Genomic DNA, 27,735 nt, shown 5'->3' on the forward strand with positions numbered 1-27,735 from the left:
AGTATCACTAAACATTGAAAGTGCTCAAAATTTTTATAAAACCACACCAATTGTTCTGCTTTAACATGGATATTATGAGATGAGAAAAGTAGCTTGAAAAATAGTAGGTACAAAGACAGAAACAGGATGAGAATAGCCACTGCTCGCACAACTCTTGTGGGACTGTTCAATACAGAGGCCCATTCTCAAGGTGTGATAGAAAAGGAACCCTCTGGAGGGCGCAGTGGGCAGCTCAGCTTAGTTGTCGTTATTCAACCAAGGAGGCGGCAGAGTGTGCACCCGCCTTAGGAGAGACTTGGGAGCACTGTGGGCTCGGTTCCAGACCAAGCAATAAAGTGAGTCATAACCTTTTTCGGTGGAGGCTCTTGCCTTCAGTTTGTCAACCTGTGAAGCTCAGTAAAGCTCAGCGCAAGGAAACGGGGTAGGCCTGTGTGGTGATACAGCGGCTCCGGGAAGAGCCGTCGGAGCTCTGCCCCAGCTTGTCCCTTGCTGTCAGCTGAAGAACGTTGGGCAGACGAGTCATGACCTTATCCTTTAGCTGTTTTCTCGTCTATAACTGGAACAGTGACAATACCTAACCTCATGGGGTGGTTTAGGAATTAAGTGAATTGATACATGTGAAGTCACAGTGTGCCTGGGTCCAAGAAAGTGCTCCATAAAGGATGGCTGGTTGGCGGGCGAGGGCATAGATGGGATAAATGGTGATGGAAAAAATGATTTTTTTTTTAAAGCTGCATTTCATGAGCTCTGGGACATTGGAAACAAGAGGAGATGTGCTCCCTAAATAGGTACTACTATATGAAAATCACTGGTACATATTTCTAAACTTTGGAAAAAATCTAAAACACACACACATTGGTCTTGTCCTTAAAATTATGTTGTCTACTTAGCCATGTAAAAATATCACCACCAGAATTAACGGAGCAATGACATTTTAACCACATGTTTGTTGAGTAGACCACACCTATTAAGTAGCAACTGGAAAGAGGATTGATTTACAAAATTTAACTGAAATTAAATGAGGCTATAAGAGGAAAATATTTTTAAAAGGGAAAAAAGGTCTTGGTTATGTCCCGGGAAAGATACCAGGTACAGGAGGGGTATCTCCCCTGCAGGGAATCAGCAGCCAGGCCGAAAAGCCAGATGAAACCAAGCTGCCCGCCCTCAGTCGGGAACCGGCCCCTTCCTCGCAGCACCCTACCCGTCGCAGGGGCAGGGCTGCTCAGGACAGGCTGCTCAACTCTGCACCCAGAAGCACGTACCCTGGGACCAGGAGAACCTGCTCCTCTCCTCACTCCATGGATGAGAACCACATGATCCAGATAACGGCGGCAGAGCTGGCACCAGATTTAGGTCCCCTGGCTTCCAGGCCAATACTCTGCGCCAGAGGGCTGGCTCCCGTTGCTAACAAATTTCCTGTGCCTGCTGCCAACACAGGTTGATAGAGTCACAGAGCTCCCCGCTGGCATCCGTCCACACGAGGGAGCTGAATGGGTGAGTGGTATGTACTCTAGAGGCAGCACCATTAAAAACATCAGCCCACACAGCAGGCGGGACCACCAGGAAGAACTGCAGTGCCTCGCCGCCTGTGGTGGTACAGGTCTGATGTGTCTGAGGTGTTGTCAGGAAGGGTAGGACGGTGCAGTGGTGAAAACAGCCACTGCCCTGTGACCAGGATACAGGTCTAATGCTGGCTCCCCTCTGTCTATGACTTTGGGGAGGTCACCTAACCTCATCAGTACATGTGAGGACATCCACTGAGTTGCTCTCTAAACCTTCCAGCTTTATAAGAAGGGCACCTGCAGCTCCACAGGGGTCCCCAAAAGAAAAGAAATATTTCCAGGTTCAGCTGAAAGCAGCAGGAAAACCTCTTCACTGAACTAAAAAAACAACAACACACACACAAAAGATTGGGGTTTTTCTAGGAAAAGTAGCATTCAAACCAAAACAAATAAAAAAACCACCTTATCACCGTAGACCCGTGGTCAGCAAACTGAGGCTTGTGAGCCACATGCGGCTCTTTGGCCCCTTGAGTGTGGCTCTTCCTAAGCCTTAGGAGTATCCTAATTAAGTTAATAACAAGGTACCTACCTATATAGTTTAAGTTTGAAAAATTTGGCTCTCAAAAGAAATTTCAATTGTACTGCTGATATTTGGCTCTGTTGACTAATGAGTTTGCCGACCACTGCCGTAGACTAAACAAAGATGAAGTGGTATCCAGGAAGACAGTGCAGTTTTTGAGGAGCCAGCCCTTGTGTGTTTGTTTTCAGTTTCCCAGGAACCATCTGTCCTGGCAAGAGGGGTACTTACTGGAGAGCTGCTTCTGGAGCTGTCGCACCAGGGCAGCCGTCTGCTGCTGCTGCTGTGTCTGCTGCAAGCCTTGCCTGGGAAACTGCAATGTGACAGGAGAAAGAGGGCGTCAGCCCGGGTGCCCATCACAGACACAGAGACTGACTCCCAGGGTCAGATAGTCTTCAACTACTCCAGGACAAAGGTGCCAGGCCAGAGTGTGTTCCTTTATTTTCACCTACATCTTGGCCTCCATCTGGTGGCCATCTGAAGTGCCCAATCAACTTAAAAGTCCTCTCCATGTGGTTACTTGGCATTTATTTGAAGAGTCCTGATGAAGGAGCCCAGTGGCTCAAATGTCCTTCTTATCTCTCCCTTCATCAGCTGGCTTATTTTAGTGTCACCATATTAGAAAACATTTTCATTGGCAAAATGCAAGCTTTCGGCCGGGGGATCTGTTCAAGCACCATAGGCCCTGCCTGCCCTGCATGAACGGCAGGGATGTGCTGAGGCAGAGCAGGCCCTAGGTCCGGACTCTCACGACTGAGCCTCCTACTGGACGGAGGAGAAAGGTCCACTACTCTCACCGGTGGCTGGGCTGGGCTAGGGCACCAAGGACGCAAACTCTGAGGAGGTGCTCACGTCCAGGGTCGTGCAAGTGCAGGCACAGATGAGGGCCCATATGCCCTGGTTCTGTCCATTAAGTTGATACAAAAAATTGTGGTGGTTCTTCTAGGGAAAAAACACTGTCCGGTAGAAGTGAAATCACTTTAGACTAAAATCACTGGTAGTGCTGATTTACTTTTCCCTTAACCTTTAAATTCTAGACTGTTGAGTTTTTCTTCCTTTTCGTGCCTGCCTTCTCTCCCTCTCCCCCTTCCCTCCACCTGGCCTTTTACTACTGTGACAGAGGACATGTTCTACTGCAAGGCCATCTTGACATGTACACATCAGAATTGTGCAGGCGATTTCTCACTCAACCTCCACAGGCCACGCCCCACCCCATGGGGCCTGTCACCAGCCTCCTGGATGGAGTGTGGCCAGGCTGGCCCCTTGCCTCTTACGTCTAGATGGGGAGGCGCAGCCCCTGGAGACTGCAGGGCAGGAGCAGGTATAGTTGGAAGGGAGCAGAGTCCAATTTTGTTTTTGCCAATTTCCTTCAGGACAAGTCTCTGCTGGTGGAACACATCTCTCTCTGGGAAGGCCACAGCTCCTGCCAGCAGCCCTCTCCTTTTCTCTCCTTCTTGTGCTATGGCCACAGAGCCCGGGGGTGCACCTGCTCCTGGCCTGGGGCCCTTTGTCATGCCTGGTTTCCCTTAACCTACCCATACCTCTGTAAACAGTCTTTTTTAAAATCTCAATTACCCAATATGAGTGAAACATATATTTCCTCCTCAGAGCTTGCTGCTGTGGCTAAAAATAGCCCAGGATTATATTTAAGGTTGCCCAATTTAGCAAATGAAAATATGGAACACCCAGCTAAATGTCAATTTCAGATAAACAACACTTTTATTTTTTATTTTTTTTTAGTTCTAAGTATGTCCCAAGTACTGCATGGGGCACATATCACATTTAGTGTATGCCCCATACAATATTTGGAACATAATTCTAGAGTTATTCATTGTTTACCTAAAGCTGAAATTAATTTATCTGGCAACCCTAATTACAGAGCATCACTGGGTTGATTCTGTTAGAGCTGAATATTTCACACAACACCTGATCCACCTGTTTCTCTCACACTGGACTGTGAGTGATTTAAAGACTTGGGCTTGTCTGTTAATGTGTCCCTAGTATCCAGCAGTGCCAGGCACACCGTAGGTGCTCAGAAAAAATGGACAGAATGACTAACTGTGAAGTCCCTTCAATTTCCAAACCTGCCTCGTAACAAGAAAGGTGCACCTCCACCCATGTTACTATTTCCCCCAATACATGGAAGGAAAAGAGCAGCTTGCCACTTTCTCCCACTTCCCACTGCCCAAATCAAGAGGGGAAAAGAAAATAAAAATCCATCTTTCAGTGATGCAAAAACGTTCATAAAATAAGTTCTTTTCTATTCAGTGGTTTCTATGATTATTTGGAAATAGACCCTATTTCTTTAACAAAAGCTAATATGGTTCTATGTGTGAGGCAATGTTCTAGATAGCACCTGCATACATGAGCCCAGAGAGCCCAGCTAACCCTGAAAGGATAATACCACCCTCAGTCTCTCACACAAACCCTGGGCATGTGTGTTATGAAATTCAGTACACATATGATTTACTATGAAACATTCATAATACATAGACCAAGCAAGATCTAGGACAGTACTACATAATCAAACATTTTAAATCTCTGCAGCAACACACACAAACAGTCATATCAGATAAAACAAATAAAAAGAGCTTCACATCCGAGGTCAGCTTTTATTACCAAATTAATCAGGTCAGGCTTAGCTGTTCAATGAGTTATAAATAAAATTTCCATTCTCACAGGTGTCTGAATTTTGGGAATGAATATAAGAAATTGTGAAGCTTTTTTTTTTTACAGATGGAAGAAGTGGAGGCTTTGAGGGGTGAAGTCAGTCCATGATCCCTGTAAATTTTGGGGCTGGAATTCAGACTCGTCTTTCTGAGTCCAGAGCTCATGATCCTAACCACAATCTAGTGCTGTCCTTAATTGGAATATTAGCTTCCAAATATTAATTTATTTGAATATAATCACAGATTCTAAATGGTCGGCTGCAAAGATGTCTAATCTTATTAGCTGATTAAGGTACACAACACATAAATATCTGACATTTGTTCATTCAACAAACACTTAGCTGCCTTCTCTACGTTCATTTAAAGTCTGCTTCAAGTAGAGTATTTCTTAGAATGAAACACTGTAATGATCTCCTCAGATTTTTTATTTTGAGCCAAGGCAGTAACTAGGTCCCTGAGAAGCTAGTGTTTGTGCACAAGCACCCAGGAACACATGCAGGTGCATATGTATGTTGGAGAATGGTGGGTGGCCCACTGGGTCTAAGAGATAATACCCCTGGGGGGACCCCAAGACTCTGTTGGGATGTCTACAAGGTCAAAACCATTTTCATAATACTAAGAAATTATTTGCTTTTTCACTCCTTTTTTCATGAGTGTACTATGCAGTTTTCCAGAGAATAATGTGTAATACTGCAACAAAATGAATGCCTTTTTAACCCAGACATTGAAGCTTTCAAAACTGTAAAACAGTGTCATTCTCATTAATTTTTAGTTTGAAATATACACCCATTTTTCATTAAAAATGTTATTTCTTTTCATATGTAATTTTATTTTAGAATTATGAAATATTTTTAATATTTGTTTTAATTTCTAGTAAAGTAAATACTGATAGACACAAAAGCTTTTGCATGTGAAGGGCCACAGCTTTTGCTTGTGACGGGTTCAGAGGCCAAGAGCACTGAGAGCAGCAGGGGAAATCCACGGGATGATCTAGCATCTCCAGTACTCTCAGCTATAGTGCTTCACTACATTCCTCTCAAGGCCACCTGGCACTAAATGCAACTGGCTTTAACTTGTATCTGTACATGAGCATGCAAGAGATTGCATGTGCAATTTTCTTGGGAAAAGAAAGAGTGCCACCAACTCCCCACAGAAATCCCATTACTGAGCATTTCAAATCAAGTCACTGAATGTCTCTTGCAAAGGCTGAGCCCTGCACATGGCAGAGGAGCATAAAACCAACAGGGGAAGTTTAAGGAATCACCCTCTTGGACTCCTCCCCAGACTTCCTGAATTAGAATTTTGGGGACTGAAAATCTGTATTTTGTAAATGGTCCCTCCAGTGATCTGATGCTTGAGTTGGAACTTTAAACTGACCAAAATAGGTCAGAAAACAGGTCAACTGAGGTCCAACAATTGCCATCTGTGTATGTTTAATCTTCCTGCTGCAATGTAATGAACAAACAGGGAAAGGTCTCTCTGAACTCCATCCATGCAGGAGCTGATGATGGTTTCTCCCATCTGTCCCTTTGCAGATGTTAATCCTCCCAGAACATCTTCCTTTTTGATGTATATTCTGCCTGATCCCTAAATGTCTATTTTGACAACACACATTTATTCAAGATTATTAAATTTTTGCTCAACCATTACTAAAGGAAGTGCATCATTAACTAATAATTTCTATTTAATTGAATCTTTGTGGCAAAGCAACTTTCTTGGGGCTGCCCTGGCAGCAGAAGCAGACCCCGACTGGTCACCTAGTGGCAGGACTGCTGCGGTTAGCGACGCACCTGCCTCACAGCGGGTTTGTCACCTTGCCCTCCGAACTGTGTTCTTCTTTACTTATGGATACTCTGTGGAGTTTCTTCATTCATGGCTATGACACTCAACAAATCATCTGACAATGCTCATCCAGATCCAAGCACTTCTCTGGGTCCAGGGAGACAAACGTGGGTAAAGCACTGTTCCTGCCTCCTGGCCGCTGAGGTTCTTGCTCTAGCAACAACTGTGAGCACATTATTGGTAAGCAGAAGCACAAAGCACCAAGGCAACCTTTATTTCCAAACTGTTCTGCCACTTGACAGTCCACAGACAGTCTGCAGGTCCTCGGATGAATGGAGCGCAGCCCTTCACGGGCACCAGACCCCACAGAGACCCCAGCCCTGCACAGGCTCCTCCGCCCAGCCAGGCGCCTCTGCGGGCACCCCGGGCAGAAGCCAGCGGCCTGGAGTTTACAGTGTTTAGTACGCATTTATCTGCAAAATAACTAGCAACCTGCATGCAGTCATTTTTTAAATCTGCACACCATCAGTTCTTTAGTAAAAAGGAAATATATCAAATTTATCTGTCCTTTTAATAAAAATCTCTAGGATATCGTCCCCAACTTCTTTCTATAAATATTATACCTCCTTTTCCTTCATAATGAAAAGAAAAATCCAAATCAAGCAAAGAAAGGCAACATGGTTCACTAACTTTCTCTGGACCTGATATTCTTCATTTGAGAAGGAGAATAATATTATCTAAATTCTGAAAAATTTCTCAATTTCTCTAAATGGAACATATTTTTTTTTGAGGAAGACTATATGACAATTTCACACTTGATCTTTGACTAAAAGTTAATTCAATTGTTTAAGTAACTACTATGCATATCTTTAAAAGGCATAAATTCAGTATAATAAGATAACGACACAAGGATGAGTCAATTTAAAAAGCCACATTATTAAAGTTTTCTGTTAGCATATTTTCCAGGTCACACACCTAGGACACCTGCGTTTAAGATGAAAAGAAATGACACAGCAGGATGGGCTAAACATTATTTTCTTTAAAGCTGGAAGTAACTTTAAATCATGGCCTGTTAACATCTGATTAAAGTTAATTTAATCACAACAACTCATAAGCTTTAAAAGTATCAAGTTAAGAACTATAATTAGGCCCAAACTAGAGGCCACGTGTAATATTCCAGCAAAGGCACCCTGTCTCTTTCCTGATGCTCTTCTTCCACAGAAAAGTGATTATAGAAGAAATGACAGACAACATTGGATTCCCTAGATTTAATCTGTGAGCACCAGCTTTTCTTCCAGAAAAGCTTTTCACAGAAAGGCTTGATTTGCTGATGACACTTCTTGAAAAAGTGCCCATTCTGTTCTGTTGGTTTTGACTCCTAGGTGCACTTTTTTACAGCAGAGGTGGACCTGCCTGGATGGGTGCTGCTGCTACCATTCATTATCCTACCCGTTCCAGCTGCTCTTGGTCACCAGGAGAGCAGACCAACAAGGGGACAGTCAACAGCAGTGAACAATGGTGCCTTTCCATGCTCACTGCGCCCACTCTCCCCATCAGGCGTCCCAAACTTATATTCCTCTTCATCTGTTATGGATTGAATTGCTGCCTCCCCCAAAGACAGAGTAGTGTCCTAATGCTCAGTACCTCACAATGCAACCTTATTTGGAGAAAGGATCTTTACAGAGGTAATCAAGTTAAAATGAGGTCTTGAGGGTGAGATCGGATCCAATATGACTGGGGTCCTTATGAAAAAGAGAAATTCAAAACAAACACATTTATAGTGAACACCCCATGAGAAGATAAAGGCAGGGATTGGAGTACTGTTTCTACAAAACAAGGACTGTCCAGCATTGTCAGCAGATCACCAGGAGCGAGGGGAGAGGCACAGGACCGATTCTCTCTCACAGCCCTCAAAGGAGCCAACCCTGCCAACACCTTAATCTTGGACTTCTAGCCTCCAGAACCTGGAGAAAATGCATTTCTGGCTTAAGCCACCCCGTGTGTGGTACTTGGTTACAGCACCCTTAGCAAACTCATCCACTCTTTCAGCTCTTCTACTGCTCTCCACTGATATGCTGTTCTAAGAATCTGGTGGCAGAGGATGTACTGGGCTCTTCGTTACTGCGCTCCAGAACCTGTGGCACAGTGCTGGCTCCACTGTATGTACTGAATAAGCGTGTGTTGAATTAAATTGTGAATGTCACCAGGTAGTGGTGGGGCAAGTCGTGGGAATGGAGGTGGCTGTGTGTCCCCCACCACTTCTCGCCTGAGACGGCATGACTCAGAACCCCAAATGCACCAGAGCTGGCTTCTCTTTAAAGGCCTGCTTACTGCTCCGTTTCCAGCAAGGAAAGAAACAGAGAATGAAGAGCACTGACTGGCCAGGAATGAGAATCAGATATGCTGAGGATGTTCATAATAATAATAAACATATTTAGAAGGTATATAATAAATCTTAGTGGAACTAATAAGGTCTACAACTCAGGCATGTGCGCTGAACAGGAATTGAATCGTGACTTCCTGGTTCATAGGTTGATGCTCAACCATTGAGCTACACCGGCCAGGCTAAAAGTACTATTTTTGAAATTGGAAACAATCTAAATATTTGACTGTAGGTGGGGTGATTAAGCAAATACTAGCAGAGCAATATAAAAAAAAAAAAAGAACCTACTGTGGAGTTCACTATCCATTAAGATTGCTGTAATGGGATTCTGTGTTTCTCTGGAATTACTTTCCTATGAACACAATGAGGGGAAATCTTGTGCTGTGTTCTAATAACCCGGCTCAATCCCTGGGATAGAAACATTTTAAGCCAGTGAGTGAAATACTACCTAATACACTAAAAAACTTCAATACTGTCTTAGAAGTCAAAATTGCATAAGTTTAACATATATTCTTCACACAAAATACATTCATTAAGTATTTATGAAACTATTAGATGAGTAAGAATATTAAATTCCCTTATATTCAGTACTAGTAGCCCAGTGCACAAAAATTTGTGCACTCGGGGGTGAGGGTGAGGGGTGGGGCCAGACCCCTCAGTCCGACCTGCACCCTCTGTCATGTTCCTGGACCCCGGCCACTCCTGGCCTAGGCACAGGCCTACAGGCTTGAGGTGGCCTGGCTCCCGAGGCCCCATTTTATCAAGAGAACAAAGTTAGCATTAGTTACAGCCCTCACTGAACCCAGTACAGTGCATCTGTGCATACAACTGCCTCGTTCATGTGCCTCCTTCGCCCTACTGAAATACTAACATCTTGAGGACATAGCTCTGTCTTATCCTGCTTCACCTTCAGTGCCTGGCCTGGTGCCAGGGACCTGAGAGGGTTTGCTGAGCTAGTGAATGAGTGAATGAATGAGCGAGTGAATGAGTGAATGAATGAGCAAGTAAGTGAATGAGCAAGCAGCTACCAGTTGGGATAGTTTGCACTCCACTCTAGGCTGCCTGATGCAAACTCTGGGCAGTTCCTGCCCTGCTCCCAGCAGCCCCACTCCCCTCTCCCAGCTGCATAGTATGCGCAGGGCAAAGGCGGCCGGGGTGTGCGTGTTGGCAGATCGGTGCATTAGCACCTGCCAACCCGGGATCTGCACGGGAAGGCCGTTTGTGGGTGCAGCCGGTGTCTGATTGGTGCATTAGCACCTGCCAACCCGGGATCCCAGGGGAAGGCCGTTTGTGGGCTAAGCCGGTGGCTGATTGGTGCATTAGGACCTTCCAGCCACACATCCCTGCGAAAGGGCTGTTTGTGGGCGTCTCCGGTGGCGGATCGCTGTGGTCCCGTGGCCAGCCCTGGGTCGGGTCCCCTATGGGCTGCCTGCCACCCCAATTGCAGATAGCCGGCCCAGATGGTAGGGGGGCAGGTGGGATGGCGCTGTCCCGCCCTGCCTGTAGTATGCAAATTAGCCACCATCTTTGTTGGCGGTTAACCGCCATCTTGGCTGGCAGTTAATTTGCGTATCACCCTGATTAGCCAATGGGAAGTGTGTCGGAGGAACGGTTAATTACCATGTTTGTCTATTATTAGATAGGACTAGGGGCCCGGTGCACGAAATTCGTGCACTGGGTGTGTGTGTGTGTGGGGGGGGAGTGTCCCCCAGCCCAGCCTGCCCCCTCTCACATACTGGGAGCCCTCAGGCATTGACCCCCATCACCCTCCAATCGCAGGATCGGCCCCTTGCCCGGGCCTGATGCCTCTGGCCTAGGCGTCCGGCCCGGGCAGCGGGGACCCGCAGCTGCAGTGGCCCCGCGATCCTGGGCTTCGCTTTAGGCCCAGGCAAGGGACCCCTAGCTCCTGGGACTGCCAGCTTCGACCATGCCCAGCTCCCATCGCTGGCTCCACCCCTACTTCCTGCTATCACTGGCCAGGGCGGAAAAGGCACCTGATTCTCCAATCATGGCTGGGGGACAGGGCAAAGGCGGCCCCAGGGCCACCTTTGTCCTGCCCCCCAGCTCTTAGCTCCCCCCTGGGTTTCCGATCACTGTCAGTGGCAGGGGGCTTCTTCCTGCTTTCCCTTTCGCCTCCCTGCATTGTGCCTACATATGCAAATTAACCGCCATCTTGTTGGCAGTTAACTGCCAATCTTAGTTGGCAGTTAATTTGCATATAGCCCTGATTAGCCAATGAAAAGGGTAGCTCGTACGCCAATTACCATTTTTCTCTTTTATTAGTGTTGATGCTTTAATACTAGTGTAAAAGGGAGATCATCTCCTCTCATTCTCCATAAGCTCATCCTCTGCTTCAAATTATAATTAAGAAGTGTAAAGACAAATCTCCCACATCCCTATAGATTTAACTTTGTGATAGAATCAGATGTTTATTTTTTTACTCTATACAAAATAACTATCATATTTCAGGTACTTGATATTAATATTCATACATGTTTATTAATATTCATATGTAACATGATTCTCTAAGGATTTATACCCTTAATATCTTATATATTTCCCACATACTGTATTACATTATAAGCCAAGTAAACTAATAATCAGTGGATAAAAGGCTAGAGAAAAACTAATGAATATACTCTTAATGTTTGCTTAACTGTAGATGTCAACCCAATTAAAATTTTTTTATAAAATGACTATTTTATAAGGACATGTACCTATACATTAAAGCAAACATTTTTGAAAAGTAGAACTCTGAGGATGGCAGTTAAACATATGTGTGACTAAATAGACAAATTTTAAATACATAAAAGTACATAGATTAAATGTACTTGTATGTGTAAATTTTACTTGTGAGACATATATATGTGCTTATTTAATATGTAAGATAAATCAAGGTTAAAAAAAGTTAAAAATGTACAATATCATACCGTTATATACTTAAAGCAATAAAATCAGTCCTATATTTATTGTTTGTCTCTTGTTAAAGTAGGTATTATTTAACCATAGCCTATTAGCAATGGCTTGCCAAAAAAAGTTATAATTCTCAGATTAATGGGTTCCTTATAATTGTTAGTCAAGTGCTCATATATGAATTTGCATTAATCTCTGAAAAGGTATAATTCTATTATATTCATTTCCCCCTGTTCTTTACATAATCTGTGCTGCTAACATGAACATTACATGTTTTAAATTAGAAAGAAAAAAAAAAGGCTAAGGATTTGCCAGGTTAACATTAAATATTCCAAATTTGTCAACCTGACAAAATTTGTATTTCTTGGCTTTCTGTCAAAATACCACCAGAACCCTGGCAGGATAGCTCAGTTGGTTGGTGTGTCATCCTGATATGCCAAAGTTGCCAGTTCCATCCCCAGTCAGGGCACAGAGAAACATCAATGATGATAGAGAATTTTCCATTGGCTGCTTCCTGCACACCCCCTACTGGGGACCGGCCTGCAACCTGGGCATGTGCCCTTGCCTGGAATCAAACCAGGACCTTTCAGTCCATGGGCTGAAGCTCTATCCGCTGAGCCAAACCAGCCAAGGCAATAAATAAATTTTTTAAAAAAATACCACCAGATTTTTTTGTTGCATTCAAAAAGAAAAGATAAGGGCTACTTTAAGCTTTTCTACTGCCTCATATAGTAATACTAGTGGCCTGGTGCATGAATTCGTGCACATTGAAAGGAAATTAATTAGAAGAAATATTTTAATATTGCTATTTTTCCTTTCTTTATAATAGAAGTGTCAACCGAATTCATGATCAACAATGACAGATCGAAACATACACGTGCAATTGGTGCCAGCGAGAGCTTTATATGTATCACGCATGTGCTAGTGAACTTAGCCTTTTATATATATAGAATAAACTTGCTTAATTAAACCTGCTTTCTGAGGTAGCTAACATTTTTCCAGCCCAGTGAAGCACCCCAACTTCTCTTTCAGGTAATTGTTAGCAACACAGCAGTAAATATCAACATGAAACAGATTATTATTGTAGATCATGCAGGGAGATCAAAGGGTAAAATATTTAACTGCAGCAGTGTTTGACTATTTTCTGTGCAGTAAGAAAACCTAAAGTCATTTTCAAGGTCCACCATTTCTTACTTCTTTTCAGTTGGGTCAAGTTTCTAAACTTTCTAAATCTCCATTTGCCAGCTAATGAAAAGAAATAGGATTCCACAAAGTGTCCTATCTATATATTCCAGGACTTCTGTGAGGATCAAATGAGATGAGGCACGGGAAAACTCTTCACAGACATTTGGTTAAAGTGTGAAATGTTTGCACCTGGCTATAAAGCAAGTCATGTTCCTTGGCTGAAGAAACCGCAAGGAGGCTAGTCATTGCTAGGGAGAAGAGGGCGGACGTTGCTACATGACGTCATTACGTGGTGCCCACAGCCACCGTTTCCAGGCTGGGCTGGGCTGTGGGCTGCATTTTGCGCCATGGGGTCTCAGCAGCATTGGCTGAGATTTGGTGGGCTGTCGCTCCAGGGTGGTGGTGGGGCCTGTCTCCCACTTGGGGGAAGCCGAATGTTGCTTTGTTGGCACCAGGTCTGCGGTGCCATTTCTCTGTGCACAGCACGGCAGCTCCTGCTTTGAGCGTCTGCCCCCTGGTGGTCGGTGCACGTCATAGTGACCGGTCAGACGGTTGGACACTTAGCATATTAGCCTTTTATATATATACTTGAGGCCCGGTGCACAAAAATTTGTGCACTCAGGGGGAGGGGGGCCCCTCAGCCCGGCCTGTGCACTCTCGCAGTCTGGGACCCCTCGGGAGATAACGACCTGCTGGCTTAGGCCTGCTCCCGGGTGGCAGAGGGCAGGCCCAATCCCTAGGTGCAGCCCCTGGTCGGGCTCAGAGCAGGGCCGATTGGGGAGTTGGGGCGCCGCCCCCTGTCATAAACAGAGCAGGGCGATCGGGAGGTTGTGAACCACCCTCAGTCACGCTCAGGGTAGGGCCGATTGGGGGGTTGGGGCACCATCCCCTGTCACACTCAAGGCAGGGTCGATGGGGAGGTTGGGGTGCCACCCCCTGTCATGCACAGAGCAGGGCCAATCAGGGGGTTGGGGCGCTGCCCCCTGTCACTCACAGAGCAGGGCCCATCACGGGGGTTGGGGCTCTGTACCCTGTCACACACAGAGCAGGGCCAATCAGGGGGTTGGGGCGCAGCCCCCTGTCACGCACAGAGCAGGGCCCACCAGGGGGTTGGGGCACCGCACCCTGTCACACACAGAGCCGCAGGGTGATCAGGGGGTTTGGGCGCTGCCCCCTGTCACGCTCATCCCGGTGCCAGGAGGCCTCGCGGCTCCGCTGATCCCAGTGCTGGGAGGCATATTACCCTTTTACTATATAGGGTAGAGGCCTGGTGCATGGGTGGGTGCTGGCTGGTTTGCCCTGAAGGGTGTCCTGGATCAGGGTGGGGGTCCCCACTGGGGTGCCTGGCCAGTCTGGGTGAGGAGCTGAGGGCTGTTTTCAGGCTGGGGGTGACTGAAGCTCCCAACCGCTCCTTTTTTCTTTCTTTTTTCTTTTTTTTTTTTTTATTCTGGGCCAGCTTTAGCTTTGAGGCTTGGCTCCAGCTCTTAGGCCTCCGCTGCTGAAAGTAGGTGTCTGGCCTTTGCTTACAATGTTGCTATCCTGCTGGCTGAAGCCTGGCAGGTTTCTGGGGTTTTGTTTAGCTTCTATGTTTGTTACATAGTTGCTTGCAGCTCAGAGGCCTGCAGCGGCAGGCGGGGAACGTTGGAGTCCTCGGTCACTGAAGCAAGCAAGCTTCATGTTAGTTTCAAGCTGCCTGGCTGCCGGCCGCCATCTTGGCTGGAAGTTAATTTGCATATTGCCCTGATTAGCCAATGGGAAGGGTAGCGGTCGTACGCCAATTACCACGTTTCTCTTTTATTAGATAGGATAGATACCTAGGGAAGTTAATTTAATTGCCAAATTTAGTCTAATTGAAGCCATCTACAACTCCAGAATACTGGATCAAGTTGAAGAAATAATTTAAGGTATTTTTAGTAATTGCCCATTTTAAACTCAAGGAGTCAAATACTAGGCTTCTTATTTATTTATTTATTTATTTTGTTAATCCTCACCCAAGAATATTTTTCCATTGATTTATAGGAAGATTGGAAGAGAGAGGGAAAGACAGAGAGAAGCATTGATGTGAGAGAAACACATCGATTGGTTGCCTCCTACATGAGCCCTGGCCAGGGCCTGGGCCGGGTAGGAGCCTGCAACCATGGTATGGGCCCTTGACTGGTATTGAACCTGGGACCCTTTGGTCCTCAGGCCGATGCTCTCTCTGTTGAGCCAAACCGGCTAAGTCTAGGCTTCAAATGAGAAACATAGTTTAGGGATCAAGATAGATAAATTTCGAAGGGAAAGCTCTTCGTTAAAATAGAATATCATATGTTAATCACAGAAAAAATAATAGAATTAGCAAATCATCATTTTTTCTCTGCCCAAGTGAAAAAAAATTTAGGCAAGAATACTTTAATTTATGCTGACACTAGTATATAAAGTCTAATGAGTAAAAGAAAATTAGATTATATAAAATATCCCCATAAATTATTTTTTAATTTCAAAAGGAAAATAACTTTCTAATTAAGAAATCTATTAGATCACCTAAACAAAGAGATGAGAGTAATATCACCAATAATGTTTATCCTAATGTGATGTACTGAGAAAGACACAATATCTCCTCTGTGATATTCCTACCAAAAACGTATAATCTGAATCTAATCATGAAACATCAGACAAATCAAATCGAGTAACATTCTACAAAATCCTAGGAACCTCAAAAAGAAATTTCAATGTAATGCGTGAAGACCAAAATAAAACAAACAAAAACCCCTGCACATTTGCAAGATGAAAGGTGAGTAACAGAGTGATCCTAGACCAAGAAAAAAACCTGAAACAAGGACATAAATGGTATTATTGGTGCAACTGGCACAATTTGCAAAAGATGTATAGATTGTAGTCCATGAATGTTGTCAATTTCCTGGTTTTAGTTGTATCAAGTTTTTTTGTAGGAGAATATCCTTGTTGTTAAAACAACACACACAAGTATTTGGAGTAAAGGGGCATGAACCTCCAACTTACTGAAGTGTACAAATTAGGAAAAAAATGTGGGTGTGTGCTTAGAGAATAATAAAACAAATGTGGCAAGAGAACCAAGATGGTGGTGGCATAGGTAAACGCCAGTACTTGCTGCCTCCCACAACCACATCAAAATTACAACTAAAATACAAAACAACTATCACCCAGAACTGCGGAAAAGCTGGCTGAGTAGAAGTACTACAACTAGAGAGGTAAAGAAGAAAGCACATTGAGACTGGTAGGAGGTGCGGAGGCGCAGAACAGACTGGTCCAGCACCCGGGTGAGCCGCTTTTTTAATCAGGAGGGAGATCGCCTTTGTGGAGGCTGCCTGGAGGAGCGAGGGGTCCCAGCCCCACACCAGACCCCCAGCCCAGGGTCCCAGAGCTGGGGAAAGAAGTCCCTACTGGCAGTAAGAACTACGGGCTGTAAAAACCAGTGCGGATTGGGGCTGAGTGACACACAGGCTGCTGGAGACCTAGCTGTTCCTCTTAAAAGGCCTGCATCATGAACTGAATTTACAAGCTCCCACTTCCTCTGAGCTCCAGTGCCAGGCGAGGCTTCTGGGGGACCCAGACACATATGGGGAGAAACTGGACTGTCTGGCATCAGGGCAGGAACTCTGGGGTGGCTTTCTTTCAGACAGAAGTGCTCGCAGCAGTCATTGTTCCCATGCTGGGACCTCCTCTGTGCAGGACTGAATGGCAGCCATTTCTGTTTGCTCCACCCTGGTGATTCCCTGAGACCCCACCCCACCCAATTTACAACCCCACCCAAGCTTTTTTTTCCCTTTTGAGGTGGATGGACTTCTCTTCTACCACGAGCAGACCCACTATAGCCCTGGAAGCACTCCTCTGGTGGGCTGGCTACGCCCGTACATGGTGTCAGATATTCTTGGTGTGGCTGTGCCAGCTGGGGGCCCACTGACCACCAAGCCAGAGTATGCTGGGCACCAGCTCCAGCAGATTATTGAGCACAAGAGGACCCAGAAGGAGGGCATGAAAGAGAAACCCACACATAAGGCCTTTGACAATGGGCACTATGAGCTGGAGCATCTGTCCGCCCCTGAGCTGAAGAGCGATCCCCACAGCTTGGACCAACTTGGGAGTCGCATGGAAAACTAAAGAGAGCGGCCTCCTTTGGGTGTCACAGGAAGGTGCTTGGTTTCAGAACAAAGGTTGGGGAGGAGGACAGTGACGACAATAGGTGACTTCATTTTAGGGTGGACTTTCCAAAGCAACTCCAGCTGGAAACAGCTTAACTCCTGTAAAAAGTGTTTCCCAGATCCACAATGTAAATATATGTGATTCTTAAAAAAGAAAAAAAAAATGTGCTTTTGCACATGAATTGTCTGTCCTTTCTCAGGTGAAAACTCTGTCAAACAAGCTGCAACTGGGTCAGGGAGCTGCAAACCTATCAATAAAAGGCCCAGAAAAACCAGCACCAGCACCAGCCTGCCTTTCTTCACCGTTGGGCCTCATCTGGGCACTTCCAAACCCAATACAAAGAGGAAGTATCTGCCTATTCTTCCTGGTGGCCCAAGACAGTGGCTGACTTTGCACCTCCCTGGAGACTCAAGAGCCAGTGTACCAGTGGTCAGTGTGAGACCATACCAGATTACAGCTTTTCACATCCATAAGCGACACACTCAAGGGGCAGACTCAGTGAGCACCAAAGCCCCACTGAAGCAAGTCCTGCTCCATAAGGGTGTCTCCTGCACAGCAGCTTTCCCATTGTAGTCGCAGCTGGTCCCCACAGCCAATTGGCCTGGAGGTCAATTCCTCCCAGTGACACCAACAGCAATCAAGGCTCAACTACAACAAAACTGTGCATACAGCCCATAAAGGGGTGCACCAAGGTGTCCACCTCAGGTTATTGGGGAGGCTGAGCCACTGGGCCCTATAGGACACCTACCACACAAGGCCACTCTATCAACTCAAGGAGACTTAACAGCTACCCAATACATAGAAAACAAACACAGGGATGCAGCTAAAATGTGGAGACAAAGACATGTCACAAATGAAAGAAATGGAAGAAAGCAAACTACTGATATAGAATTCAAAACCACGGTTATAAGGTTACTTAGGAATCTTCTAGAAACCTCCGAGGAACTTAGTGAGACTTTCAAAAATCTTAGTGAGAATGCCAAAAAAAGGGGAAAAGGACCAGTCAGAAATTAAGCATACACTGACTGAAATAAAGAATAACATAAAGGGATTCAACAGTAGATTAGAGGATCTTGAGAATCAAATCAATGATTTGAAATATGAGGGAGCAGAAAACACCCAACCAGAAGAGCAAAAATAAAAAATAAAAAATATGAAGATAGTGTAAGGAGTCTCTGAGACAACTTTAAGCATACCAACATCCGAATTACAGGGATGCCAGAAGAAGAGGGAGAGCAAGATACTGAAAACCTATTTGAAGAAATAATGACAGAAAACCTCCTCTACCCAGTGAAATAAATAGACTTACAAGTCCAGGAAACACAGAGAACCCCAAACAAGAGGAATCCAAAGAGGACCACACCAAGACACATCATAATTAAAATGCAAAGGGAAAAATACAAAAAGAGAACCTTAAAAGCAGCAAGAGAAGGACAGTTAGTTACCTACAAGGGAGTGCCCATACAACTGTCAGCTGATTTCTCAACAGAAACTATGCAGGCCAGAAGGGAGAGGCAAGAAATATTCAAAGTGATGAATAGCAAGAACCTACAACCAAGAATACTCTTCCCAGCAAAGGTGTCATTTAGAATTGAAGGTCAGATAAAGAGCTTCACAGACAAGAAAAAGCTACAGGAGTTCACCACCACTAAACCAGTATTATATGAAATACTGAAGGGTATTCATTAAGAAGAGGAAGAAGAAGAAAAAGGTAAAGATAAAAAATATGAACAACAAATACACATCTAGCAACAAGTGAATCTAAAAATCAAGTGAATAAATAATCTGATGAACAGAATAAACTGATGAATATAATAGAATGAGGGGCATGGAAATGGAACAGACTGATGATTCTCAGAGGGAAGTGGGATGGGGGGTGCAAGAAGAGATTAGACAAAGATCTTATATGCATGTATGCATTACCTATGGACACAGACAATACAGTGGCGAGGGCCTGGGGTGGGGTGGGAACCCGGTGGAGGGGAGCTATGGGAGGAAAAAAGAGGGACATCTGTAATAATCTCAACAATAAAGATTAATTAAAAAAAACACAAATGTGGCAAAATGTTCATAATTAGTGAATCTGGGTGAATTGTTTATGGCAACACTTTGTATTATTCTTGCAACTCTTCTGTAAGTTTTAAATTATTTCAGCCCTCGCTGGTTTGGCTCAGTGGATAGAGTGTAGGCCTGTGGACTGAAAGATCCAGGGTTTGATTCTGGTCAAGGGCACATGCATGGGTTGCGGGCTTGATCCCCATTAAGGGGAGTGCAAGAGACAGCCAATCAATGATTCTCTCTCATCATTGATGTTTCTGACTCTCTCTTCCTCGCCCTTCCTCTCTGAAATCAATAAAAAAAAATCCTGTTTTGTTTTGTTTTTAAAGAAATTATTACAAAATGCAAAGTTATATCTTGTTCTTAGGAGAGACGTTAGAGTGAGCTAGCAGTATCCCATCCAAAGGATTCCCTTCCACATTTGTAAGGAACAGTCAGCCAATCCCTGCTAATACACCCATGAGGGTAAAGTAGAAGTCTGTGAATGTTTATATATTACTCTACTTGTAAAGCATTTTGAAGGTAGATTGCAGTAAATGTCAGAGACACATTAAAAAAAAGAATCAGAGCTAAAAATAAACTAGATTCATGATAAAGAATTTCCTTAAAAAATGGAGATCATAGTGGCTGTTCTTTTTTTCTTTACTAAAGTTTATTTAACAAAAGTACAATGTGAAAATGGACAGAGCTTGATTGGCATATTAGGCTTTTAATATATAAAATAGCTAAGATATGGAGACAGCCCAAGTGCCCAACAGTAGATGAGTAGATGAAAAACCCTGTGATACATTCACACCGTGGAATACTATGCAACTATAAAAAAGAAGGATCTCTTACCCTTTCAGACAGCATGGAGTGACCTGGAGAGTATTATGCTAAGTGAAATAAGCCAGACAGAGAAAGACAAGTATCACATGATATCACTTATATGTGGAATCTAATGAACAAAATAAACTGATGAACAAAATGGAACCAGAGACATTGAAGCATGCAACAGATGGACGTATTTCAGAGGAAAGTGGGGGAGGGAGGAGGCAACAGATTAACCAGATAACTTATATGAATACTAGAGGCCCAGTGCATGAGATTCATGCACTCGGTGGGTTCCTCAGCCCTACCTGTGCCCTCTCACAGTCCAGGAGCCCTCAGGGGATGTCTGTCTGATGGCTTAGGCCGGCTCCCTCCAGGGGACTCCCTAAGCCAGCAGTCAGACTCCTTAGTGCTGCCGCTGTGTTTGCCAGCTATAAGCCCAGCTCAGGGCTTCTGGCTGAGTGGCACTCCCCACTATGGGAGTGCACTGACCACCAGGGGACAGCTCCTGTGTTTAGTGTTTGCCTCCTGGTGGTAAGTGTGCGTCATAGCGACCGGTTGTTCTGCTGTTCAGTCTATTTGCATATTAGCCTTTTATTATATAGGACTAGAGGCCTGGTGCACAAAAATTTGTGCACTCGGGGGGAGGGGGGTCCCTCAGCCCGGCCTGTGCCCTCTAGCAGTCTGGGACCCCTCGGGAGATAATGACCTGCTGGCTTAGGCCTGCTCCCGGGTGGCAGAGGGCAGGCCCAATCCCTAGGTGCAGCCCCTGGTCGGGCTCAGAGCAGGGCCGATTGGGGGGTTGGGGCACCACCCCCTGTCACACTCAAGGCAGAGTCGATGGGGAGGTTGCAGCTCGAACCCCTGTCATGCACAGAGCAGGGCCAATCCGCAGGTTGGGGCGCTGCCCCCTGTCATACACAGAGCAGGGCCCATCAGGGGGGTTGGGGCTCCGTACCCTGTCACGCACAGAGCAGGGCCCATCTGGGGGTTGGGGAGCTCCCCCCTGTCACTCACAGAGTAGGTCCGATAGGGGAGTTGGGGCACCGTCCCCTGTCACACACAGAGCAGGGCGGATCAGTGGGTTGGGGCGCCACCCTCTATCACCCACAGAGCAGGGCCAATCAGGGGATTGGGGCGCTGCCACTGTTACACTCAGGGCAGGGCTAAAGGGGAGGTTATGGCTCTACCCTGTCACACACAGAGCAGGGCCTGTGGGGGGGCTGGGGGTGGGGGGTTGGGGCGCCACCCTCTATCACCCACAGAGCAGGGCCGATCAGGGGATTGGGGTGCCACCACTCTCACACTCAGGGCAGGGCCGATGGGGAGGTTATGGCTCTACCCCGTCACACACAGAGCAGGGCCCGGGGGGGTGGGCGCGTTGGGGTGCCGCACCCTGTCACACACAGAGCCACAGGGTGATCAGGGGGTTTGGGCGCTGCCCCCTGTCATGCTGATCCCGGTGCCGGGAGGCCTCTCGGCTCCGCTGATCCCGGTGCTGGGAGGCATATTACCCTTTTACTATATAGGATAGAGGCCTGGTGCACGGGTTGGGCTGGCTGGTTTGCCCTGAAGGGTGTCCTGGATCAGGGTGGGGGTCCCCACTGGGGTGCCTGGCCAGCCTGGGTGAGGGGATGATGGCTGTTTGCAGCTGGTCACACACCCTTCAGGGTGGGGGTCCCCACTGGGGTGCCTGGCCAGTCTGGGTGAGGGGCTGAGGGCTGTTTTCAGGCTAGGGGTGACTGAACTCCCAAACGCTCCTTTTTTGCTTTTTTTTTTTTTTTTTTTAATTCTGGGCCAGCTTTAGCTTGAGGCTTGGCTCCAGCTCTTAGGCCTCGCTGCTGAAAGTAGGTTTCTGGCCTTTGCTTACAATGTTGCGAATCTGCTGGCTGAAGTCCGGCAGTATTTGTTACAATGTTTGAGCCTGCAGTCGCAGGCGGGGAACATTGGTTTCCTCCGTCACTGAGGCAAGCAAGCCTCATGTTAGTTTGAAGCTGCCTGGCTGCCGGCCGCCATCTTGGCTGACAGTTAATTTGCATATCTCGCTGATTAGCCAATGAAAAGGGTAGTGGTCGTACGCCAATTACCATGTTTCTCTTTTATTAATGTAGATGTCTATAACCCATGGACAAAGACAATAGTGTGATGAAGGCCTGGGGTGTGGGGTAGGAACAGGATGGAGGGGTCAATGAGGGGAAAAAAGGGACATCTGTAATATTTTCAACAATAAAGATAATTTCTTTTTACATGGAGATCAAACTGAGCAAAGCAGGGGCTTGTCAAATTCCACAGAATGTCTTAGTCCAGCTGACCATGTTCCCTTAGCAGCCCTACTCGCGTATATCAGACCTGTCTCCACTAACTCTACTCTGATCCCTCCTAATGTACTCTAGTCCCGGCCATATTGTTCCTTCTTTACTACAAGTTACGAAATCATCCACATTCAAATTCTGTCTTGAAAAGAGACACCAGTTTCCCAAAGTGTAAAATGGGCAGCAGCCAGCTCCCTCTGTCTAGGTCAGTGATGGAGAACCTATGACGCGCGTGTCAGAGGTGACACGCGAACTCATTTTTTTGGTTGATTTTTCTTTGTTAAATGGCATTTAAATATATAAAATAAATATCAAAAATATAAATCTTTGTTTTACTATGGTTGCAAATATCAAAAAATTTCTATATGTGACATGGCACCAGAGTTAAGTTAGTGATTTTCAAAATGCTGACACGCCGAGCTCAAAAGGTTCGCCATCACTGGTTTAGGTAGTACTCACGCACACAGCTCACATTGCTGAATTACCTGCAGAGTAAGTATTTATTTTACAGGTATTTCCAATATGTAGCAAGTGCTGTGATGACCACTGATGGCAGTGAGAAAATGATCCTTTTTAGAATACATTTAGGTAAACAGAAAAAGAGGCAATTTAAAGAAAAAAGTTAAGTCAAAATAAAGCAGGGCTACAGCACTTGCAAAAGTAAAGGCTGCTGTAAGTTCTGAGGTTTGCAAATGTTCACTGATGCACGTAACATTTCAAAGTTCGGTTCCCAAAGCCAGAGAAGTAAACAATTATGAATTACTTGAAAATTCCTGCAGCAAATGCTAACTGCTGAAATCAGTATTTTTTTTTACATCAGTAAAGATAATATTTCAGAAAGCACTCTCATGCTTTTTTGAAATTATAGTAAAAATTCACAGGAAGATAATCTTCTGAACTATATATATAGTAAGTTATAAAAATATTTTTGTGTCTGAATATAAATATTTTAGTTCATAGAGATGTTTGGAAAAACTTGAAAAGGAAAAATAGTATGATCTACTAAACCCCAAATATTTATTTGTAGCTTTCTATGAAAACTAATACATCAACTACAACATCAATATCATTCCACTCTGATAAAGTTCTGGGGAAATTGCTAGAATATATTTAGGCTATTTTAATTGTTAACACTATTATGGGACATGAAAAATGCAAACAGACTTTAAGGAAAATGCCCCCATGTTTGATCTGGAAGCACCAGGCCTTACCAATGGCTGCTGGGGCTGCACGGCCTGCAGACTGAGGGGCTGGCTCTGGGGCTGCGAGGACGGCTGGGGCTGCGGGGGCTGCTGCATCTAGAAAGAAAAAGGGTTTTATACTAAACAGAGGGGTTAGTTTCCAGTCTTCTCTTCCCATATGCCTTTTATTTAATTATGTTGTTACAGCAAAATAACACACACCAGCCTCTTCCATAGCAGCCTTGCCAAACTGCTCATCTTTCAAAGGAAAGACCTAAATCTCCTCCTCCATGAAGCCCTCTTGGACCTCACCCTTCAGTAGTCACAGCGTTCTCTGTCTATCCTGTCCTGCATTGTCCCAGTACATGCTCTAAACTCACTGTCAACTCCTTTCATGTTGTCTGCCTTCCATATATCTTATCCTTCTTATACTGCCACGTTAGACACGGAGTGCCCGGAGTTATCTTTTCATTCCTGTGACGTCTAGATGAACTAGAAGATTCATTTGTGGTCTTTCTTTCTCTTTTTTTTTATTTTTAAGGAAGATGAAAATAAAGATAGATAAGGAGGAGGAAACAAAGGAGTTGTTCTTAAAGAACTCCAGAAGATTAGTTTGTTTGTTTTTAAAGTAATTGTAGATATGGGAAGCTCTGGCATAAATTACGAGAATAAAATCATAAATTGTGTCTGTGACAGTTGGCAGAAATACAGAACTCTTGGAAACACTTCCAAGTCACAGAGGAAACATAGAGAATGAGAGGAAAATCCTAGCAGATGGTCTGTCTCAAGGGCCTTCGGTTTCCTCCACCCAAACATTCATTTTGATGAGGACAGCGCCAGACTTCTTTTCATCCTTTGCATTTTCCAACTCGGTGTGTATACTATCCTCCAATTTATTTTTCTTCTTTAGGGCAATGCAATAAATAGCTACTGCCTGTTGGCATTTCTAAGTGACAATGCACATGGATGTGGAATCCAAGCAGAGATCTGGACGGGTTTCCCCAGTGTGAACAATGCTTACAATAGGGAAGCAGTTTTCCACCGACTCTGAACTCTGCCAAGAGAAATGAACCCAACTTCATCACCAGAAAAGAAATAACGGTCATCCTGATGTAAAAACAAATCACTTCTTTTTTTCTCTAGGGAATGTGTTGTTAAGGGAAAAAATTACCAGAGGGACATAGTATGCTAATTGGGGTAAAAAGGGAATATTAACTTTTCCAGATTTGCAGCCTTAAAAAACACCAATGTAAGACAGAAGGTAATAAGTAAAGAAATAAATGTAATAACTTTCCTCAGTGATTTGAAACTGTGAAATTTTGAAACAGAGGGAATAGAAGCACCAGTCCTTGGTTGAGACATCAAGTTCTGTTCCTGTCCCTCCTGCGGGCAGGTTTATTCCTCACTGACCGTACACCAGGGAATTAGAGTCCCGTGTTTTGGTGCTTTTCTTTTCTTTCTTAGTAAAACATACAATGATTGAGCATCTCAAGCTGGACTGCTGGTAAGATGAGAGGGCACTGTGCAGACTCACCAGGCAATCTCCAACCCAACAAGGACAGACTCACACATAAGGAAGACCAATGGAACAGGTGAACATAATGCCTATCTTTCATAAATGAGGAAGTTAGAAGCAAAAATGTGTCAAGGGGAGGAACCCTTTATCTAGGAGACCTAAAATTAATTTCAAATAATTAAAGGATAGCTCTCTGGATTCTAACAGTCAAGATGAAATATTTCTTTGAAATATTCTACTTATTTAATGCCAACTTCATAGTCCAATTAGACCAGAGGTACTATAGAAATTTTTTTGGATTACAGACCCCTCTAGAAATACGATAAAAGCTCTAGACAGCTTTTAAAAAAATACATATAAGGAATTTTGCATTCATTTTGCATGACCTCTAATTGAATGACTGAGTAAACTGAGGCTCACCCTACCAATATAAAGGCATCGGCTACCTTGATGCTTAGTGAAAGGGGAAGGATGCTCTGCAAAATGTACGCTCCTGCTGTGACCTGGCATATTCACATAGGAAGACTCTGGTCAAGTTGGAACTAAATTATACCACTTTAGTCCTGCTGTCAAATACACAGTGTTCCTTGGAACTTGGCAATTAAAGTCTGAAGTGCCTGTCATTCCTCGTACCTGCTAAGGACCCGCCGGGTGCTGAGCTCACCTCCCAGCCCCATACCTGGAGGAGCCTCTGCTGCTGTCGCACCTGCGGCTGTCTGGGCCGCACCGGGTCCTGAGGCAGCGGCACTGGCAGGCCTGGATGTGTGGGAGTCAGCACTGCCTCGACTCCTCCGCCCATCAGAGGGCTCTGCTGAAGGGACTGATGATTCAGTCTGGAAAGAACACACGGCTGGTTTCAGGCCCGAGCACACTGCCACATTTTAACGGGCAGCTAGCGAGCACAGCACACACTCACAGAGAAGCGGCTGTGCTCCATAATTACTTGTACAATTCAAATTCAGTAAAGGCCAGTGGTTAAGATAATCTGGATCCCCAGGGGTAGGGGTAGATGGGACCACTTGAAAAAGAACATTCATGATTAAAAATGGTTAATAGTTTTCAGTAACAAGTGACATTAACTGAGCATTTATTCTGGAGTAGGCACTGTGGTAAAAGTCTGAACAGTGTTATTTCATTGACTCTTCACAGCGGCCCTCTGAGGTCAGTAGTTTTGTTATCCCCCCTTTAAAAGTGAATAAACAGAGAGCTAGCGAAGTAACATACCAAAGTAATCCAGATGGAAAATGGCACAGGTGGGATTTAAACCCAGAACTTTGGGGCTTAAAGTTCAAATTTTTGGGCAATGTGCAATGATGCCACTTATTAAAATTGTTTTCCAATTTTTTTTTAATCTTCCCAAATGTGCTACCATCAACCTTGCCCACTTTCCAAATAGTGATTACTTAGGGTTAGCGTGCAACATTGATAATACATGAAGCTAGGTTACTATCTACCATCGCACAAAATTGTGCGTGAAACTTAATTCTTCTAGATTAATGCCATCCCTAGAACGTTGTATGATGACTGAAATATTCTATATCTGTGCTGGCCACCAAAACTAGCTACATAATTTTTGAGCCTTGGTGCAAAATAAATTGCAAGGTTTCCTGATAAAAAATTAGAATTTCAAGATGGTGACAGTAGATTATTGCATCAAATGTGGGTCCTCTAAACACAGTCACCGGTGTGACCGTACTGGTCACACATCTTCGATGCTGGCCCTGCTGGCTACATGTGGCTACTGACCACTTCAAGTGTGACTAGTGTAACTGAGGGACTAAGTTTTAAATTGAACTTTAATTTGTTTAAATTGAAATAGCCATATGTGGCTGCTGGCTACTCTAATGGACAATGAAGTTACATACTATATCTAAGGGATCTGATTAAGCAAGAACTGAGAAGAGGTCTTTCATGACCCTGCTTTGCCAACCATCCCTGACGTGGAAAAGGTAAAAATTAAAATCTAAGAAAAGTCTTGTAGGCATCAGGTACAATGAGTATTGTAATCATAGACTTTATGGCTCTGTTTAAGACATTCTAGTAAGGCATTGCTAACATTAATCAACATTTTTTTTTAACTTAGATATTTTTAGCCAAAAAGACCTTTATTAAAATAAGGGAAAAGAAAGAACACTAGAACTAATATAGTGGTATCATCTAAATATATTACACCCATCTAAATATAATGGTATATTCTAAATATAGTGGTTTCATCTAAATATATTACACCCATTCTATGGAAGATATGAATCAAAATATAGGAGCCTTTAATAAAATAAACAAGATGGGCCATTACTTATTTTGAATCTCTGGGTGCTCCTAAAAATAAGATGACATAATTTAAATTATATATAAATATGCAAGTTCACAAAAACAATATAAGTGCCATGCTCTAGAAGAAACCTAACAAAGAGCCGTGTCCACTACTGCAATCATTGTTTCTAGATATGTTACCTCTGGGAGCCAGTCAGAGGCTGCAGGTACTGCGAGGCCTGTTGCTGAATATAGCCACTGGGCGGCTGCTGCATCTGTCTGAGTCTTTCCATCAGCGTAGGGTTGGAATGCGCAACCGGGTAGGTTCTGGAGTTATAGCTGGGAGACAGGACCACACTGCCAGCCTGCTGCTGCGGGGTCTGCTGCAAAGGCATCTGTGTTCCATACATGGTATAGCCTTGGGGCATGGCCT

General features: G+C 44.6%; 1 protein-coding gene across 2 annotated transcripts in view; it reads right to left on the minus strand.

The window, feature by feature from the left end:
• Nucleotides 1-27,735, minus strand: part of MED12L (mediator complex subunit 12L) — a 394,672-nt gene that overhangs the window by 2,569 nt on the left and 364,368 nt on the right. For both annotated transcript variants that reach the window (XM_059688123.1, XM_059688122.1), the window contains 4 exons: nt 27,504-27,733; nt 25,714-25,882; nt 23,564-23,644; nt 2,311-2,392 (listed from right to left, as the gene is read on the minus strand). In XM_059688123.1, the coding sequence (XP_059544106.1) occupies nt 2,311-2,392; nt 23,564-23,644; nt 25,714-25,882; nt 27,504-27,733 (562 nt within the window). The remainder of the gene's footprint in view (nt 1-2,310; nt 2,393-23,563; nt 23,645-25,713; nt 25,883-27,503; nt 27,734-27,735) is intronic.

This window comes from Myotis daubentonii, chromosome 3 (assembly GCF_963259705.1).
Source record: "Myotis daubentonii chromosome 3, mMyoDau2.1, whole genome shotgun sequence".
Classification (NCBI taxonomy): Eukaryota; Metazoa; Chordata; class Mammalia; order Chiroptera; family Vespertilionidae; genus Myotis; species Myotis daubentonii.